The sequence below is a fragment of the Xenopus laevis genome, chromosome 1S (assembly GCF_017654675.1).
Source record: "Xenopus laevis strain J_2021 chromosome 1S, Xenopus_laevis_v10.1, whole genome shotgun sequence".
Classification (NCBI taxonomy): domain Eukaryota; kingdom Metazoa; phylum Chordata; class Amphibia; order Anura; family Pipidae; genus Xenopus; species Xenopus laevis.
In genome coordinates, this window is record NC_054372.1 from 93,141,078 (window position 1) to 93,160,828 (window position 19,751).

A 19,751-nucleotide genomic window follows, 5' to 3' on the forward strand; every position below is an offset into this window, starting at 1 on the left:
ACTGTTGTTTCTGAAGTTGTACTGGAAGGAACTGTTGCTGTTTCTGAAGTAGTAGATTCTGTGGTTGTTGAGGGAACTGTGGTCTCGGTAGTTGTTGGTGCTGGGGTAGTTTCAGTTGCTGAGGGTACTGTTGTTTCTGAAGGAGTACTGGAAGCAACTGTTGTTGTTTCTGAAGTTGTAGATTCGTGGTTGTTGAGGGAGCTGTGGTCTCTGTAGTAGTTGGTACTGTGGTAGTTTCTGTTGTTGAGGCTAATGTTGTTTCTGAATTGTACTGGAAGCAACTGTTGTTGTTTCTGATGTAGTAGATTCAGTGGTTGTTGAGGGAACTGTGGTCTCTGTAGTTGCAGAGGTAGTTTCATTGTTGAGGGTACTGTTGTTTCTGAAGTTGTACTGGAAGGAACTGTTGCTGTTTCTGAAGTAGTAGATTCTGTGGTTGTTGAGGGAACTGTGGTCTCGGTAGTTGTTGTGCTGGGGTAGTTTCAGTTGTGAGGTACTGTTGTTTCTGAAGGAGTACTGGAAGCAACTGTTTTGTTTCTGAAGTTGTAGATTCGTGGTTGTTGAGGGAACTGTGGTCTCTGTAGTGTTGGTACTGTGGTAGTTTCTGTTGTTGAGGCTAATGTTGTTTCTGAATTGTACTGAAGCAACTGTTGTTGTTTCTGATGTAGTAGATTCAGTGGTTGTTGAGGGAACTGTGGTCTCTGTAGTTGCAGAGGTAGTTTCATGTGTTGAGGGTACTGTTGTTTCTGAAGTTGTACTGGAAGGAACTGTTGCTGTTTCTGAAGTAGTAGATTCTGTGGTTGTTGAGGGAACTGTGGTCTCGGTAGTTGTTGGTGCTGGGTAGTTTCAGTTGTGAGGGTACTGTTGTTTCTGAAGGAGTACTGGAAGCAACTGTTGTTGTTTCTGAGTAGTAGATTCGTGTTGTTGAGGAACTGTGTCTCTGTAGTAGTTGGTACTGTGGTAGTTTCTGTTGTTGAGGCTAATGTTGTTTCTGAATTGTACTGGAAGCAACTGTTGTGTTTCTGATGTAGTAGATTCAGTGGTTGTTGAGGGAACTGTGGTCTCTGTAGTTGCAGAGGTAGTTTCATGTGTTGAGGGTACTGTTGTTTCTGAAGTTGTACTGGAAGGAACTGTTGCTGTTTCTGAAGTAGTAGATTCTGTGGTTGTTGAGGAACTGTGGTCTCGGTAGTTGTTGTGCTGGGGTAGTTTCAGTTGCTGAGGTACTGTTGTTTCTGAAGGAGTACTGAAGCAACTGTTGTTGTTTCTGAAGTTGTAGATTCAGTGGTTGTTGAGGACTGTGGTCTCTGTAGTAGTTGGTACTGTGGTAGTTTCTGTTGTTGAGGCTAATGTTGTTTCTGAATTGTACTGAAGCAACTGTTGTTGTTTCTGATGTAGATTCAGTGGTTGTTGAGGAACTGTGGTTTGAGTTGCAGAGTAGTTTCATGTGTTGAGGGAGTTTCTGAAGTTGTACTAGGAACTGTGCTGTTTCTAATAGTAGATTCTGGGTTGTTGAGGAACTGTGGTCTGTAGTTTGCTGGGTATCAGTTGAGGTATGTTGTTTCTGAAGGAGTACTGGAAGCAACTGTTGTTTCAGATGTTGTAGACTCTGTGTTGTTAAGGGAACTGAGGCTCTGTAGTTGTTGGTACTGTGGTAGTTTCTGTTGTTGAGCTAATGTTGTTTCTGAAATTGTACTGGAAGCAACTGTTGTGTTTCTGATGTAGTAGATTATGGTGTGTTGAGGGAACTGTGTCTCTGTAGTTGCTAGGGTAGTTTCATGTGTTGAGGGTACTGTTGTTTCTGAAGTTGTACTGGAAGAACTGTTGCTGTTTCTGAAGTAGTAGATTCTGTGGTTGTTGAGGGACTGTGGTCTCGGTAGTTGTTTGTGCTGGGTAGTTCAGTTGCTGAGGTACTGTTGTTTCTGAAGGAGTACTGGAAGCAACTGTTGTTTTTACTGAAGTTTGTAGATTCAGTGGTTGTTGAGGACTGTGGCTCTGTAATAGTTGGTACTGTGGTAGTTTTCTGTTTTGAGGCTAATGTTGTTTCTGAAATTGTACTGGAAGCAACTGTTGTTGTTTCTGATGTATAGATTCAGTGGTTGTTGAGGGAACTGTGGTCTCTGTAGTTGCAGAGTAGTTTCATGTGTTGAGGTACTGTTGTTTCTGAGTTGTACTGGAAGGAACTGTTGCTGTTTCTGAAGTAGTAGATTCTGTGGTTGTTGAGGGAACTGTGGTCTCGGTGTGTTGGTGCTGGGGTAGTTTCAGTTGTTGAGGGTACTGTTGTTTCTGAAGGAGTACTGGAAGCAACTGTTGTTTCAGATGTTGTAGATCTGTTGTTGTTAAGGGAACTGAGGCTTCTGTAGTTGTTGGTACTGTGGTAGTTTCTGTTGTTGAGCTAATGTTGTTTCTGAAATTGTACTGGAAGCAACTGTTGTTGTTTCTGATGTAGTAGATTCAGTGTTGTTGAGGGAACTGTGGTCTCGTAGTTGCAGAGGTAGTTTCATGTGTTGAGGGTACTGTTGTTTCTGAAGTTGTACTGGAAGGAACTGTTGCTGTTTCTGAAGTAGTAGATTCTGTGGTTGTTGAGGGAACTGTGGTCTCGGTAGTGGTTGGTGCTTGGGTAGTTTCAGTTGTTGAGGGTACTGTTGTTTCTGAAGGAGTACTGGAAGCAACTGTTGTTTCAGATGTTGTAGACTCTTTGCTTGTTAAGGGAACTGACGCTTCTGTAGTTGTTGGTACTGTGGTAGTTTCTGTTGTTGAGGCTAATGTTGTTTCTGAAATTGTACTGGAAGCAACTGTTGGTGTTTCTGATGTAGATTCTGTGTTTAAGACCTGTGTGGTCTCAGTTGTTGAGGGAACGGTGCTATTTGTAGTTGCTAAAGTTTCAGTTGTTGGGGGTGCTGTTGTTTCTGAAGTTGTACTTAAAGGAACTGTTGTTTCTGATATAGAATCTGTGGTTATTGATGTCTGTGTGGTCTCTGTATTTGTATTTCTTGTTGATTCAGTTGTGTTTCCTGCAACTATAAATAAATATTGTTAATTTTCCACATTTCAACTATTCATTTTTGTGTTCTTTATACAATTATTGCCACTGGTATGCCTTTTTATCTGCCAAATAAGCATATATACATACAGTATTTTGTGGTTTAACTAAACTTTTAGTCTTATTTAGCTTTTTGTGCAGTAGTCCTCCAGACTGAGAATTGAATTACTACCTTGTTTATAGGATCCAATTTACCCTAGAAACCTGTCAGTGGTTCTAATGAGACTAGAATATGAACAGGACGGGGCCTAAATAAAATTATAAGTAATAAATAGTAACAATACCTATAAGAAACAAATAATAGCAAATCTGTGTATGACTGGATAATAATAATGATACATTTTTCATGTTTTTTGCATGCTATTAAGTATTTAGATATAGAGGGAAGAACAGGTGAAACAGGACAGATCCGCCCATCACTAGCTGTTTTTATACAAGTTGGATAGTGTGAATAGGATCGACCAGAAAACTCAAATCGGAATCAAATTCGATTCATTTTAAAAGCTTGATTCGAGATATAAAAGCTTGATTGACAGTGAAAATACCAAATCACACTAAACCACCTCTAAAGATTTGCAAAGAAGTGGTCTGCAAGTATCTGTGTTTTTAGGCAAGCATTGCCCTGGCACAACTTGCAAGTGATTTCAAGTATATGGTGGTGCTTTTATGTCTGGTTTATGGTCTTCTTAAAAATGTAGTGCTAAAAGCACCCAGCAGCACCCTGTGTGCCATTACTGTAAATGGACTTTAGACTTCACTTCAGAACAGAAACAGAATGCCAGAAAGTAAGGGTATTTTGATTGTCTCTGTTGTTCAAGTGGAGATTAAATCCATAAAAATACAATGATCAAACTGCACCATGAATAATTGCTTTATTTAGGGTTACTGGATTCTGCAAATTCCAGATACACTGCTTGGCAGAGTGGAACATAAAATACAATAAAAGCAAATCAATTAAACGTACTTTTTTTTCCTAATCACGTGGGAATCACAATACTAAAGCGATATCCCATATCAATCGAAAATTTTATATGAAGACCATAGTATCTGCTGAAAACTAGAAATTATGTCTACATATAACACACAATAGTCATGAATAACCTGTAAAATGTAACTACAATAATGTATTCCCTACTTTAAAATATGAGGCTATGTAATTGCCTCAAAATTTCATGACCTTGGTAGTGGCCTGCGGATGTGTACCTATTTATAGCCACTGAACTCCCTTTAGAACTTCTTATATTGTTATATTTCTTTGCCATATTAATTACCTTAATCCCATATAATGAAAATGCCAAATATAGCTTGGAGAAAATGTAGTCATTTTAAGAGAGCTGTTTTTGCCATAAGAAGTTGGCTACTGTCAGTGTCAATTAAAGATATACAATATAGGAATTCTGGAAATGCATATCTATATCAAGAACATAATTTTAAGGCTTGCATGTAACATGAGAAAATTAAAATGTCAGCAAACCAAAAAAAAGACACACAAGCAAAAATGAAATCACAGTCATTTCTTTAAGTAAAAAAACAGCCTAAATAGCTCAACTTTCGATTCAGCAAGTCTGCCAATAATAGGGCTGGCCCTTTGGGGAAAAAAAAACTTGTCTGTGCAACTGATATAGATGGAATATTGCCTTTGGTCTGTGCTTTCTCCCTCTAGCTATCAGTCCCTAAACATTTTTGGGTGACAGGTTTATCCAAAATATTAAATCTCTAATCACAGTACAGTTAGAACTATTCAACACTATCCCGAAGGTATAGAGCAGAAGTAACGTTCAACCACAAAATGTCAATAAATCATATTCATTACACTGCAAGCTGCTATATCTGTGTAGCTACTGCATCTGTGGATCTTTATCGCAAAGTCAAGTTAACTGCAATTTCTCAGTCTGTTCTATAAAGAAATTGTAGTGCTGAAACATGAATTACTATATAGAATATGTTCAAGAACGCTGAAGGAATTTATCTAGTTTTTACAAATTTGCACATGATGAAAATTAAATTAATAGAAAGAAAGAATTCAACAAAAATGTTTCATCCACCAATATATAAAAAAGGTAACAATAAGACAGAGAGACAGAAGACTTCTTGAAGCCCACCCTTACATGCAACAATTTGCTCTCTTGGTCCATAACGCAAAGGGGCCCATATACTTTGCACGAGTGAAGGATTAGAATAAAAAATACTTTAAATTTAGAAAGGTCGAATATGGCTACTTCGACCATCAAATAGGCTACTTCGAACTTCGACTATGACTTCGAATTCGAATCGAACGATTTAAAGTAAAAATCGTTCGACTATTCGACCATTCGAAGTACTGTCTCTTTAAAAAATACTTTGACCCCCTAGTTCGCCACCTAAAACCTTACCGAGGCCAATGTTAGCCTATGGGGAAGGTCCCCATAGGCTTCCTAACAATTTTCTTATCGAAGGAAAATCCTTCGATCGATGGATTAAAATCCTTCGAATCGTTTGTTTAGAAGGATTTAATCATTCGATCGAACGATTATTCCTTCGATCGTTCGATCGTAGGAATATCGCTAAATCCTTTGACTTCGATATTCGAAGGATTTCAATTCGGCAGTCGAATATCGAGGGTTAATTAACCCTCGATATTCGACCCTATGTAAATCTGCCCCAAAATATCAATGCCTATACACTGCTTTGATTTCTTGTGACGGCAGACCCTAGCTTGGGAACTAATGCTGTAATGGACTAGAATATTAGAATATTAATATAATTAGATGTTAAAATATTTATTTATAATAAAATATTAAGAACTAACAATCTAGGCGTAATCTCTCAGATATGGAGAATATATCTGCCTTCTTATCTCTTCTTACATTAGTTATTATATAAAATATTTATTAAATTTATTATAATATAATTATAATTTATTATAATTGATTGATACATATATAACTAAATATATTTTACTTTTAAATGTATTTTTAACGTTTTCTCTCTTCTCTTCTACCCAAATACAATCACAGCTTCACATATTTTAAAACTTAAAAAAAAAAAGTATCACTAATTAACGCTAAAAATATATTTTTAAAGTTTTAAAATATGGGATGCTCTGTACTTGGGTAGAAAAGAGGAAACATTTTGCCCTTTAATACCATTTCTTACATTTCCTTTCTAGTGGTCTGGTGCCATTTGACAGAAATATACTGTGAAAAAAATTGCACCTATTTTCAGTGATAAAGAAACAGAAATGGAATCTACAGTTCTGTCTTAGTGTCTTCTACTTGATAACATTTCATTACAAAAGCTGTTGTTAAATAACAAGCAGGTGAATTATATATAATTATATATATATATATATATATATATATATATATATATATATATATAGATAGATATATAGATATATATATATATATATATATATATCTATATATATATATATATATATATATATATATATATATATTATATATATTTATATATAAATATAATGTTTAGTAATACTCCAAATAATATTAGAAGGCATACCTCTATGACTAAAAAGTAGCATTATCAGAAATATTCTGATAATATATCCTCGTCGATGCATGTGTATCATCCAGTCCATGGCAGCAGTTTTTTCTGTTGGACCCAGTATGAAGAATCTATTCAGGATGCAGCCACTGATGCTCTTTGCTGTGTTAAAGACTAATGAGAATCTGACACCTGCAGACATTTTAAGCAGTACCTTTTTTTTGGGGCGAGGTATATTTGACACTCCTTTGCGTAAAGCATAGTTATGTATGACATGTGTGATGTGTAATGACCAGGATTCCAAAAAAGGTTTGTCTCAGAGGTCACAAATGAAACCAGTTACTCAGCTCTGAAATTATCACGTTTCCTTATATGCTCTTATGAGTCTTCTGCACACAAATCTCTGCTATTTTCCGTGCTCATGCATTTTGGCCATGCACCTTCCTTTCATGTACTGTATACTGAACAAGTCATAGGAAAATCTGATAGGAACTACCCTAATTACGACACACTTAAGAATGTAGCAAATGCAGGGAAGAGCCTATCAGTGACTAAAACTTCCAGGAATAAGCTTTATGCCTTTTTTTCCTTATTAATATTTACTTTTATTTTTCCTTTTTTTAATTTAGAGGAAATTAGTTAATATTCTTGTCAAAATTCTTTCCCCACTGATGATAATGTAAACTGCCTGTGTTAAAACATATGCAGCAAGTTTTTGTCACTCCAAGTTGCCTGGCACAGAAACTTTGGGCGATTGCTTCTAAAGTGATTGCAAATAATAGAGATCGAGAAGCCATATCAAGTGTGTTATTTGCAGTTGTTAAAGGGGAAGTATATATTTTATTTATAGTTTTGTTTATCTTTACATGTATAATTGCAGGTGCCCCATCTGCACTTAACAGTGACAGTACACTTTCACTATTGTGGGCACATTTACTATTGGTCGAATATTGAGGGTTAATTAACCCTCGATATTCGAACCTCGAAGTAAAATCCTTTGACTTCGAATATCGAAGTCGAAGGATTTACCGCATTACGTTCAATCGAACGATCGAAGGAAAAATCGATTTATATCGATCGAACGATTTTCCTTCGATCAAAAAAAGCAAGGAAAGCTCATGGGGACCTTCCCCATAGGATAACATTGGTGCTCGGTAGGTTTTAGGTGGCGAAGTAGGTAGTCAAAGTTTTTTTTAAAGAGACAGTACTTCGACTATCGAATGGTCGAATAGTCGAACGATTTTTAGTTTGAATCGTTCGATTTGAAGTCGTAGTCGAAGGTCGAAGTAGCCAATTCGATGGCCGAAGTAGCCAAAAAAAACTGCGAAATTTGAAATATTTTTTATTCTAATCCTTCACTCGAGCTTAGTAAATGTGCCCCTATGTGTTCTCATTTCAGTTTGCTCACACTGCTAGGAGAAGACAACACCACTTTGATTTCTGGAGCATTCAAGATGGGGCTTTCCAGTGCATTGAGAGCACTGGAGGCTATAACATAGAAAGGTTACAAAACAATCATATGTATTGTTAACTTGATTCTTTTAAAGGGATACTGTCATGGGGAAAAAAACAATTTCAAAATGAATCAGTTAATAGTGCTGCTCCAGCAGAATTCTGCACTGAAATCCATTTCTCAAAAGAGCAAACAGATTTTTTTATATTCAATTTTGAAATCTGACATGGGGCTAGACATATTGTCAATTTCCCAGCTGCCCCAAGTCATGTGACTTGTGCTCTGATAAACTTCAATCACTCTTTACTGCTGTACTGCAAGTTAGAGTGATATCTCCCCCATCCCTTTTCCCCCCAGCAGCCAAACAAAAGAACAATGGGAAGGTAACCAGATAGCAGCTCCCTAACACAAGATAACAGCTGCCTGGTAGATCTAAGAAGGACACTCAATAGTAAAAACCCATGTCCCACTGAGACACATTCAGTTACATTGAGAAGGAAAAACAGCAGCCTGCCTGAAAGTATTTCTCTCCTGAAGTGCAGGCACAAGTCACATGACCAGGGGCAGCTGGGAAATTGACAAAATGTCTAGCCCCATGTCAGATTTCAAAATTGAATATAAAAAAATCTGTTTGCGCTTTTGAGAAATGGATTTCAGTGCAGAATTCTGCTGGAGCAGCGCTATTAACTGATTCATTTTGAAAAAAATGTTTTTTCCCATGACAGTTTCCCTTTAAGGGGTTCTCCCAAATGTTTTTTTTTTAAATTCAACTTCACAGAATACCTGCCAAGGCAAGCATTGAGCATTGGTGGCATCATTGGACTGAAGTCCCCACAATACTTTAGGAGATATTTGAATTAATGTGTTGCGTAGCATAAAAGACACAGAGAACCCAATACTTCTTGACCTGGCACCCTGCCTCCCCTGGCCAACTGCCTCATCACCACCACTCAATGGTTCTCTTTTTCCTCTTCCTACCTCACCCTCACCTCTTAGTCCATTCCCTCCCCCAACTGTGATTTGGTCCAGCACTTTGTACTTCAAAGTATTTTATTTGGGTGGTAATTGTCATCATGCTTGTCCCCTGCACTTTGCTCCATATTCAAAAAAGATGAGGCGTCCTGTGTTTTGACGCAATTATATTGCCAATAATTTGGAGTCCTGGCACAAATTTGCAGCTGTGAATTTGTAACTTTTGTGTTTATACAGGTACGGGACCTGATATTCAGAATGCTCGGGACCTGGGGTTTTCTGGATAACAGATTTTTGTAATTTGGATCTCTGTAATTTGGATTATCATACCTTGAAGTCTACTAGAAAATCATGTAAACATTAAAAAAAAAAAAAAAAGATGGTTTTGTTTCCAATAAGGATTAATCATATCTTAATTGGGATCATGTACAATGTACTGTTTTATTAATACAGAGAAAAAGGAAATCATTTTTTAAAAATTAGATTATTTGAAATAAAATGGAGCCAATGGGAGAAAGCCTTTCCATAATTTTGAGCTTTCTGGATAACAGGTTTTCGGATAACAGATCTCATACCTGTAGTTAAATTAGGCGCTGTGGCCCTGAAATGCTTGTATGCACATATAACTTAATTTATGTAATTTTTTTTAAAAAATTTATGTTTATACACTGTACTGTACTGTATAAATGAACTAAGCATTATTCTATACTGGCCTTTGGTCATAGTTAGATAAGTATAATGGTGTTGACTTGAAATAACTTTCGAGCAATAAAACTTTTACAAGTAGAATAGGATGAGAGTTCAGCTTTCGAATACTGTAACTCAAATTTAACTATGGCATGCTAGCTAGTCTCTCCCAATTGTTGTGACTGTAGAAAGATAATCTATAATCCTTTATGACTACTTACATCCCTAGGAGTATTTTGATCATAATTAGTCACCCCTGGCCCTTGCTTAATGCCAAAAATGACATTCCATTCTTGGGCAACCCCTGGCACTCCTACTGAGAGAAGCAATTCATAGTGACTAGTAGGATTTGCTTCAATAGCTACAGACAACTACAGCTACAAGTCTGATGCACCTGCCCAACTGTTGCTGTAAAACACATGCATCTGTGTATCCTGGAGACAGCATTTTGTCTTTACTGCTAGGCTATGCTGCTCCAAAGCTAATTAAATTAGAACTTTCATCTATACATGACCAAAGGGAAATGACTGGAAACATTGTTTTGCCACCACTAGGATACAGTTATTTCTCCTGTTTAGTAAACCTCCCTACTGTTTTTAATATTTAATCCCACCCATTATTATTATTGTTCTTTATTTATATATCTATAGAGTAGTAGCATAACTATAGAGGAAGCAGACCCAGCGGCTGGGTGGAAACCAGGACCAGTTTCCTCTATAGTCAACTTGCTGTAGGAAAATTTGTCCACCACTGCCTGCGATGGTTGGTGCGACGGTAGGCGGGCAAGGAGCATGTGACGAGGGAGGGTGGGCAGTTTGCAGAGCCCAATTTTCTTTTGCAGGAGGGCACAGCACAGCCTCGTCACGCTGCTGATATATATCTTACATATTCCATGTTATTACAGAGACTATACATCATTCCCATCAGTCCCTTATTTTTTTTTATCAATTGCCTTTATCTCTGTACCCCACAATTTCAATACCAAAACATCACACCAAAGAGTTAGATTATTATGCCTTAAACAGACCTTTTCGATTTTTAGATAGCTTTGACTCTGTTCTCTACTAGTGATAATTACAAAGAAGAATGCAAGGTTATTATAGTTTAACTTTTCATTTGATGTCGACATTCCATTGTGATTGATGTGTTCTATTGTACTGTATTTCAGCTAATGATGTCACAACTCTGTGTCATGTTATAACGTATGTGTGGAGCACTTTTGTTGCGACATTCAATTGTATTGACGTTTCTGACTCAGCCCACAAGGGGTCTAAAACAATTATTGTTATGGAGATAAAAACAAAGCCATTTTAGTATCATTGTGACATAATTTACTTTGATACAACACCATGTACAAACTTCAGCAATACATAAGCACTATTGTTGCTATTGATCCAAACAAAAGAATCCTTTTTAACCTAACCGGAAAAAAAGGTCATTATAAGTGAGGGAATATTTCTCTCTGGTTTGGAATCTACCTGTGTTTACCTTGTATTAAACTTTGGATGCCCTGTCTTTGTACAATGAATCCTTCCCTTATATTTATAGGCACAATTAATATTGGACAAGTCAAAACAACTGCAACTTGACAGGCAATTACATTACATTATTATTGCTATTGCCACAAAATCCTTTTCCATAAATAAATGTGAATTAACATTTTTTTTAACACAAAGTCATTAGGTCTTTGTCCCTGGGCATACTGGATGTTTATGTAAATCAATTCCCATTTTTTTGATAAACTATTTTTAAATGTCTATCTCACAGTGAGATCGGACAATAATGTGAATTTTGAAAATGTACATAAGCACAAATTCACATATACACACCTACACACATTCACCTATATACAGTATTCCTATAGGTTACGGTATTCACAGCCATATATATATACACACAATGGATTTCTCATAACTAATACGTGATAAACAGAGGTTTTGTGGTTCTGTTTCACAGAACTGGACACTGCCTAAAATAAAAATAAATAAGTGAAAATAAAAACATATAACACTAAGGGGTAGATTTATCAAGAATTGAATTGAAAAATCTTATTTCAAATTCGTATTTCGTGTTTATTTTCTTGTAATTCGATTCGAGTTTTTAAAAAAATTTGAATTTCAAAATTTATCATGTACTGCCCCTTTAATAATTCGAGTTTTCGGGTCGATCCCATTCATATAAATTTGAAAAAATTAATTTTTTTTGAAAATTTTCAATTGGTCTTTTTTTTTAGAATTTCGAGTTCATGGGAGTTTATTGGAGTTTTTACAAAACTCCCATGAACTCCAAATTAGACCCTTGATAAATATGCCCCTAATGCTGGACATAGACGCAAAGATTTTATCTCAATATCGGACGAACGATCGTACGTCCTCATCTCCCGACCTGTCACTAACCATTCAGACCAAATAAAGCAGTAAAAGAACAGATCAGCCGATGTTCTGCCCCTGACAGCAGTCCTGTGAAAGTTTTGTCCAACAAAAGCTAGTGACAGTCTCCCACTGAAATCATCCGATCACCAATACATGCAGAGATATTATCGGCATGGTAAGATAAATGTCGGGACACTCCACACACCATCCGAAAATCGTATGAATCCAGGATTCATACGATCGAATCTGTGCATCTATGGCCAGCTTAAGCTACACTCTTTAGTTGTTTATGTACTATACTATTGCCAAAAGTTTAGAAGATGAAATTTAATTTGAGAGATCCTTCGTGATTCCCATACAGACCATTGCGCCATGTTATCTTAATCTTATAGAAAAAAGTACAAAATATTAGTTTAGAGCAATGAGTTTTGTCATTCGAAATTTTGCTTGCAGTCCGAGTAGTGTAAATTGCTGCAGATAAAGCACTCATATGAAATCTATACTTTCAAACTAATATATCATTTAATAATAAGTGACCTTTTAAAGTATCTTGCTGAAATTGCCAAATATACATCAGCAAATATTGTCCTTCTACATCTTATACATTGAAGAAGTGTTCAGAGTGTCACTGATTACGGTGATTTCCACTACCTGCAATGGAAACACAGATGAATTACTCCCCTCCTGTTATTGCCCTTATAGTTAAGTCCGAAGTTGTTCAGCCTTAGCCTAGCTGCAAACTACTTATACGACTCCTCTACTGTAAAATATTTTGTTTTCTTCCCTGTTATTGCAGTCTTGTCTTGATTTATGGTATAGATCAAAGGCCAGTTTTCTTTATGGCTCATTTCTAATTAAAACACTGCTTCTGTGAAGGGGTCTAAATCTAATTTATCTGTGATCACAGAAGAGATAAGAATCCTTACTGAATCAAAAGAAACACTTGTAAAAAACACATTGTCAAGCTTACCAGTATAATCCAGTCGTAGAAGGAGCTGGAGCCGTAGATAGTGAACCCACAAGCGCCTCACACAACCGCTACCCACCTGGAGTGGAACAGGGAGCAGGGTTGTGGAGAGTAGCCAATGAGACGATCAGCGAAGTACAAAAGGATTAGGCAAAGTCGTGGTCAGGAGGTCCGAGGTCAAAAGGCAGGCAGCGAGATTCGTAAACGATGAGACAGGCAGCAGAAATCGTAGTCCGGGAACAGGCAAGGGTCAACAACAGGAATTCAAAGAGTATAGAGACGCTAGGGTTTCAGCTAAACAACCTAATAACCAGGCAATGCATCTCAATCTGAACCAGGTTTAAATATTGTTAGTTTGGCGCCAACTGGCGTCTTTTCGCCGGCGTCGCCGTACTGACGTCACGTCCGTCTTAGGCGTTTTCGCCCGCGTCCTTGCGCCAGTGACCGCCGCCCGTCGCCAGCGTCCAGCGTCACGCGCCGGCGCGCATTAACGCGCCCGCGCCTGCGCCGGATAGAACGCGGACCCGAATCCTCACATTGCCCCCCATTAAGGAACGGCCTCAGGACGCGACAACCAGAAGGCTTACCAGGGTAAGTTCCATGGAACTTCTCCAACAACTCCGGAGCGTGAATGTTAGACACTGGTTCCCACGAATTCTCTTCCGGACCAAAACCTTTCCACCTTACCAGGTATTGAAGACGCTTGCCTCTCAACCTGGAATCCAAGATCTCTTCAACCTCAAATTCTTCTTGACCATCAACCACGACAGGAAGCGGAGGAGGAGCCGTACGCCCAGGAAATCGAAACGTTGAGGCCGGTTTCAAAAGTGCCGTATGAAACACTGGATGAATATGCCAGGATGCCGGAAGTTTAAGCTGGAAAGCCACAGAATTAATTTGACGAATTATGGGAAAAGGACACAAGAAACGTTGACCCAACTTCCTACTGGGACAAGAAAGCTTGAGGTTAACAGTTGACAGCCACACCAAGTCACCCACCTTGAATTCTGGGTCACCTCTCCGTCCCCGATCAGCATACGCTTTAAAGTTTTGTTGAGCCTTCTTCATGTTCTCTTGGAGTTTCTGAAAATTATTGGACAAAAAAGTTAATCGGTCCTTAACTGCAGGAACTAAAATATCAGAAACAATGGCAGAGGGAAAAGTTACTGGATGAAGACCATAGTTTGCGAAGAAAGGGGACTGTCTGATGGAGGAATGATGAGCATTATTATAAGCGAACTCCGCAAGAGGAAGAAGATTCACCCAGTCATCTTGGAGGTACGAAGAATAACATCTTAAATACTGCTCGAGGGTCTGGTTGGTTCGCTCGGTCTGACCATTGGACTGAGGATGAAAAGCAGAGGAAAGGGACACCGAAATCTTGAGTGCTCCACACAAGGACTTCCAAAACTGCGACGTGAACTGCGGACCCCGATCAGACACCACCTCATCTGGAAGACCATGGAGCCTTACTACTTCCTTAATGAAGGTATCAGCAGTCTCAGAGGCAGAAGGAAGTTTTGGTAAAGACTTAAAATGAGCCATCTTAGTTAAACGGTCAACAAAAACAGCAATGGTGGAACAATCACATGACAATGGTAACTCAGAAATAAAGTCCAAAGAAACTGATCCCCATGGACGAGAAGGCACCGGCAGTGGTTGAAGAAGCCCAATAGGTCTAGAATGAGAGTCCTTGGATCTGGTGCAAACCTCACATGATGAGACAAACTTGAAACAGTCTTTAGCCATCCCAGGCCACCAAAATAATCTCTTGGCCAAAATAATAGTCTTTTTGACACCTGGATGACCCGCCAGCTTGGAATCATGAATATTCTTGAGGACCTCTAAACGCATTTGTTCTGGAACAAAAATCTTGCCTTGATGAAGAAGAAAACCCTCCTTGGGAACTAGTGATGATTCAGAAACGTTTAAAGATGCATTTTTAATTCCATCTACAAGAGTAGACTGCAACAGGAGGAAATTATTAGAGTTTAAAATCGTCTCAGGAGCCAGAGGAACTTCATCTTCAGGAGAGAACATTCGAGATAAGGCATCTGCCTTAACATTCTTTGACCCAGGTCGGTATGTGAGATGAAAATTAAATCGCATGAAGAATAAAGCCCACCTTGCTTGTCTAGCTCTCAACCTTTTGGCAGAGCGTAGATACTCCAGATTTCTATGATCCATAAAGATGAGAATCGGATGTTTAGACCCTTCAAGAAGATACCTCCACTCTTCAAGTGCTAGCTTGATAGCAAGTAATTCGCGGTCAGCTACATCATAATTACACTCGCTTTTGGCCAACTTACGGGAAAAAAAAGCAACAGGATGAAGATCGTCTTGAATCCCAGTTCTCTGTGACAACACAGCACCCACTGCGAGTTCTGAGGCGTCAACTTCTAAGGTGAAAGGAAGGGAAACATCTGGATGGTGAAGAATTGGGCCTGAAGTGAAAAGCGTCTTCAGTTTCTCAAAAGCCCCCTGAGCCTGAGGTGACCAACAAAACTTTTGATTATTACGAGTCAGCTCAGTGATTGGAAGAATGACTTGAGAAAAGTTCTTTATAAATTTCCTGTAAAAGTTTGCATAACCAATGAAGCGTTGAACAGCTTTTTTAGATGATGGAATCGGCCAATCAAGAATTGCGGAGATCTTCCTGGAGTCCATCTGGATTCCCTGGGGAGAAATGAAGAAACCCAAAAAATCTACAGATGTTTGTTCAAACACACATTTTTCAATCTTAGCATAAAGCTGATTGGTGCGCAGGCGTGTCAGGACCTTTTTCAAATGTAACCTGTGCTCCTCCAACGAGTTAGAAAAATAAGGATGTCATCTAAATATATAATGACGAAAATATCAAGAAAGTCCCTGAAGACATCATTAACGAAGTGCTGAAATGTTGCAGGAGCGTTACATAGACCAAAAGGCATGACCAAATATTCAAAATGTCCGTAACGAGTGCGAAAGGCCGTCTTCCATTCATCACCTTCCCTTATTCTGACTAGGTTATATGCACCCCGAAGATCCAGTTTAGAAAAAATCTTAGCCTCAGCCAAGCATTGGAAAAGTTCTGGAATGAGAGGAAGTGGATAGCGATTTTTGACTGTAATTTTGTTCAGATCCCGGTAGTCAATACACGGCCTTAAGGAATGATCTTTTTTTTCAACGAAGAAAATCCCAGCTCCTGCCGGAGAAGAAGACTGCCTAATGAATCCCTTAGCCAGATTCTCATCCAAATACGAACGGAGCTCCGAAAGTTCAGACTCAGATAACGGATACACTCGTCCAAAAGGAATTTGAGCCCCTGGAAGAAGGTTAATGGGACAATCGTAAATACGATGAGGAGGCAACCTGTCGGCCCCTCTTTTATTGAAAACGTCCGTAAATTCCCAATATGCCTGAGGAAGAAGGTCTTGGATCTCGGAGGCAGGAGATAAAGAACACACACCATTAGAAGGGAGGATGCATTGGGAAAGACAAAAGTTAGAAAGAAAAGTTACAGTTGCCCAGTTGATAGACGGATTGTGTTTCTGCAACCAAGGTAATCCCAGGATGACAGGGAATAAAGGAGAAGAAACAAAACAAAAAGAGAGATAGTCTCTTGCACCACAGGGCCAGAAGTAATCAGAGAACCATCTGCCACACGAAGAGCTATAGGATTCTTCTTGGACTGGAGCGGAATCTGGAATTGAAATGCCACTTTATTGTCCAAGAAACACCCGCTTGCCCCAGAGTCAAGAATTGCTTGGAGTTCGACCCTCTTGTCTCCCCACTGCAAAGATAAAGAGACTGTCAGGAGAGGCACAGGAACATGACACCCAGAAAAGTCCTTTTCAAAAATCCTCTTACCCGTTGGGCGGGTCGGACAACCCCGAAGAAGATGACCAGCTTGTCCGCAATAGAGGCAGAGGTTAAGTCTGCGACGTCTAATACGCTCCTCTGGTGTTAACGCAGACCTAATAGCACCAATCTGCATAGGCTCTGGAGCCACGTTGAAGGTGGATGAAGAAGCAACTGGAGAACTTGTGGAAGGCCTTTGGACAGGAGGAGGAGCGGATGGTAACAACCAAGTCTGAGGGGAAAAACCTGCTTTCTCAGCCTTTTCTTCTTCCCGGCGTTCCCTGAGCCTCTGGTCTAATTGGATTGAAATGAGGATGAGATCGTCCAGACTATCAGGGATGCCAGTACGAGCTAACTCATTTTTTAGCTCAGATGAAAGTCCAAAACGGTACTGGTTCTTTAAAGCTGCTGGGTTCCATTCGGTATCATCCGCCCATTGCCGGAATTCCATCGTATAATCTTCCGCTGGACGGTCCCCTTGCTTCAGAGCACGCAGGGCAGCCTCAGCAGTGGTGGCTCTGTGTGGATCATCGAAGATAACTGCCATTGCATCAAAAAAGGAATCAACTGTGGCCAGTACAGGACTTTGACGATCCATGAGACGGAAAGCCCAGGTCTGTGGTTCGCCCGTGAGGAATGAAATGATAACCCCAACCCGGATTTGCTCATTGGGATACATGTGGGGTTTAAGTGAAAATAGCAGCTTACAGTTGCTCCTGAAGTTCCGGAACACCTTTCGATCACCAGCGAACTTTTCCGGAAAGGCCACTTTAGGTTCGGAGATTCCCGAGGTGATCACCTGAACCTCCGTTGGAGCTGGAGGAGGAGCAGCCGTGGAAGGAAGAACAGCTGGCGGATGGATTCTGATATGCTCCTGCAACTGCGAATAGCCACTTTGCAGCTCCCGAACAGCTTGTGTAAGTGAGGACAGCTGTTGGGTTAAAACGGCAAATGGAGACGCTCCTTCAGCTGGATCCATCCTAGGGCCTGGTTATACTGTCAAGCTTACCAGTATAATCCAGTCGTAGAAGGAGCTGGAGCCATAGATAGTGAACCCACAAGCGCCTCACACAACCGCTACCCACCTGGAGTGGAACAGGGAGCAGGGTTGTGGAGAGTAGCCAATGAGACGATCAGCGAAGTACAAAAGGATTAGGCAAAGTCGTGGTCAGGAGGTCCGAGGTCAAAAGGCAGGCAGCGAGATTCGTAAACGATGAGACAGGCCGAAGAGTCGAGACAGGCAGCAGAAATCGTAGTCCGGGAACAGGCAAGGGTCAACAACAGGAATTCAAAGAGTATAGAGACGCTAGGGTTTCAGTTAAACAACCTAATAACCAGGCAATGCATCTCAATCTGAACCAGGTTTAAATATTGTTAGTTTGGCGCCAACTGGCGTCTTTTCGCCGGCGTCGCCGTACTGACGTCACGTCCGTCTTAGGCGTTTTCGCCCGCGTCCTTGCGCCAACGACCGCCGCCCGCGCCTTCGCGCCCGCGCCCGTCACTAGCGTCACGCGCCGGCGCGCATTAACGCGCCGGCGTGCATTAACGCGCCCGCGCCTGCGCCGGATAGAACGCGGACCCGAATCCTCACACACATGATGGAAAAAAACACATTTTTATTACAGCACATGTACAAAATGAAACAAGAATATTAAAAAAGGGAAGCTAATAAAAGAGCCATCTGAACTCAGGCCTGAACTAGACATCTGCAGATTCTACCAATTGCCAGAGTAAAATTCCAAACACTATTTATTGGGTTGAATGGGGATACTGTATGGGCTTCAGTGTACTTAAAATGCCAGGGTCTATTTTGAATCACAGTCCATGCCTGCTTGAAATGTTACCGTATACATTAGCAAAAGGAGTGTAAGGGGCAGATTTATCAAGGGTCGAACTTCGAAGTAGAAAAAGCTTCGAAATTCGGCCATCGAATTGGATTGGAATTGGAATACTTCGACTTCGAATATCAAAGTCAAAAAAATTTTTATATCCAATTTGGCCAATTGCGGTCGAAGTAAAATCGCTCGATCGAACAATGAGATCCTTCGAATCGAACAATTCAAAGGATTTCATCCATCGATCGAACGATTTTTCTTTGACTTCAAAAAACGTATAAAAATGCTCCAGAAGGTCCCCATAGGCTAACATAGCACTTCGGCAGGTTTAATATGGCAAAGTATTGAATTCGAAGGTTTTTTTAAAGAGACTTCGATTATCGAATGGTCGAATATTCAAACTATTTTACTTCTAATATTCCCTCGAATTCACTTTGACTTCACTTGATAAATCTGCCTCTTAATATACTGAGATATAGTGAATTACAGATGCAGATCTAGATATGCCTTGGGCACACCAGTTTCTGGGTCTGGCCCTGACCAGCTCTCAAGTCAAGTCAAGTCAAGCAGTTGTTTATTGCCATTTGTAGTGATGGGCGAATTTGCGCCGTTTCGCTTCGCCGAAAAATTCGCGAATTTCGCGCGAAATTCGCGAAACGGCGAAAAATTCGCGAAACGGCGCCGGCGTCTCGTTTTTGACGCCGGCGCCCGTTTTTGACGCCGGCGCCCGTTTTTCCGACGCCGGCGCCCGTTTTTCGAAAAAAAAATTTTTCGAAAAAAAATTTTTTTGACGCCGGCGAATTTTTACCGCGAATTTTCGCGGGCGTTTCGCGAATCGCGCAAATTCGCCGCGAATTCGCGCATGGCGAATAAATTCGCCCATCACTAGCCATTTGTACTAGAAGTACATAGGAATTACTTGTGCAGCATAGGGCAGTAAGACACATCTAGATTTTAACAGTATGATTTAGAATTACAGAGTATGGTAATAATAAAGAGCAGCGAGTTCAAAGCAATACATAGTTGCTACATATAGTAGTAAGTGCAGTGAGTACAGATATATGTTAGAGCAATGAGTCCATGAGAATAGATAGTTCCTGGT

At 39.8% G+C, this 19,751-nt stretch overlaps 1 protein-coding gene across 1 annotated transcript; it reads right to left on the reverse strand.

Annotated features, from left to right (window-relative positions):
- Positions 1 to 2,448: 2,448 nt before the first annotated feature.
- On the reverse strand, positions 2,449 to 6,740 carry LOC108704682 (integumentary mucin A.1-like). The gene is made up of 2 exons (XM_018241372.2): positions 6,539 to 6,740; positions 2,449 to 3,014 (listed from the first exon to the last, which is right to left on the reverse strand). The coding sequence occupies exons 1-2, from the start codon at positions 6,723 to 6,725 to the stop codon at positions 2,449 to 2,451; spliced, it is 753 nt and encodes a 250-aa protein (XP_018096861.2). The 5' UTR covers positions 6,726 to 6,740.
- Positions 6,741 to 19,751: the final 13,011 nt, after the last annotated feature.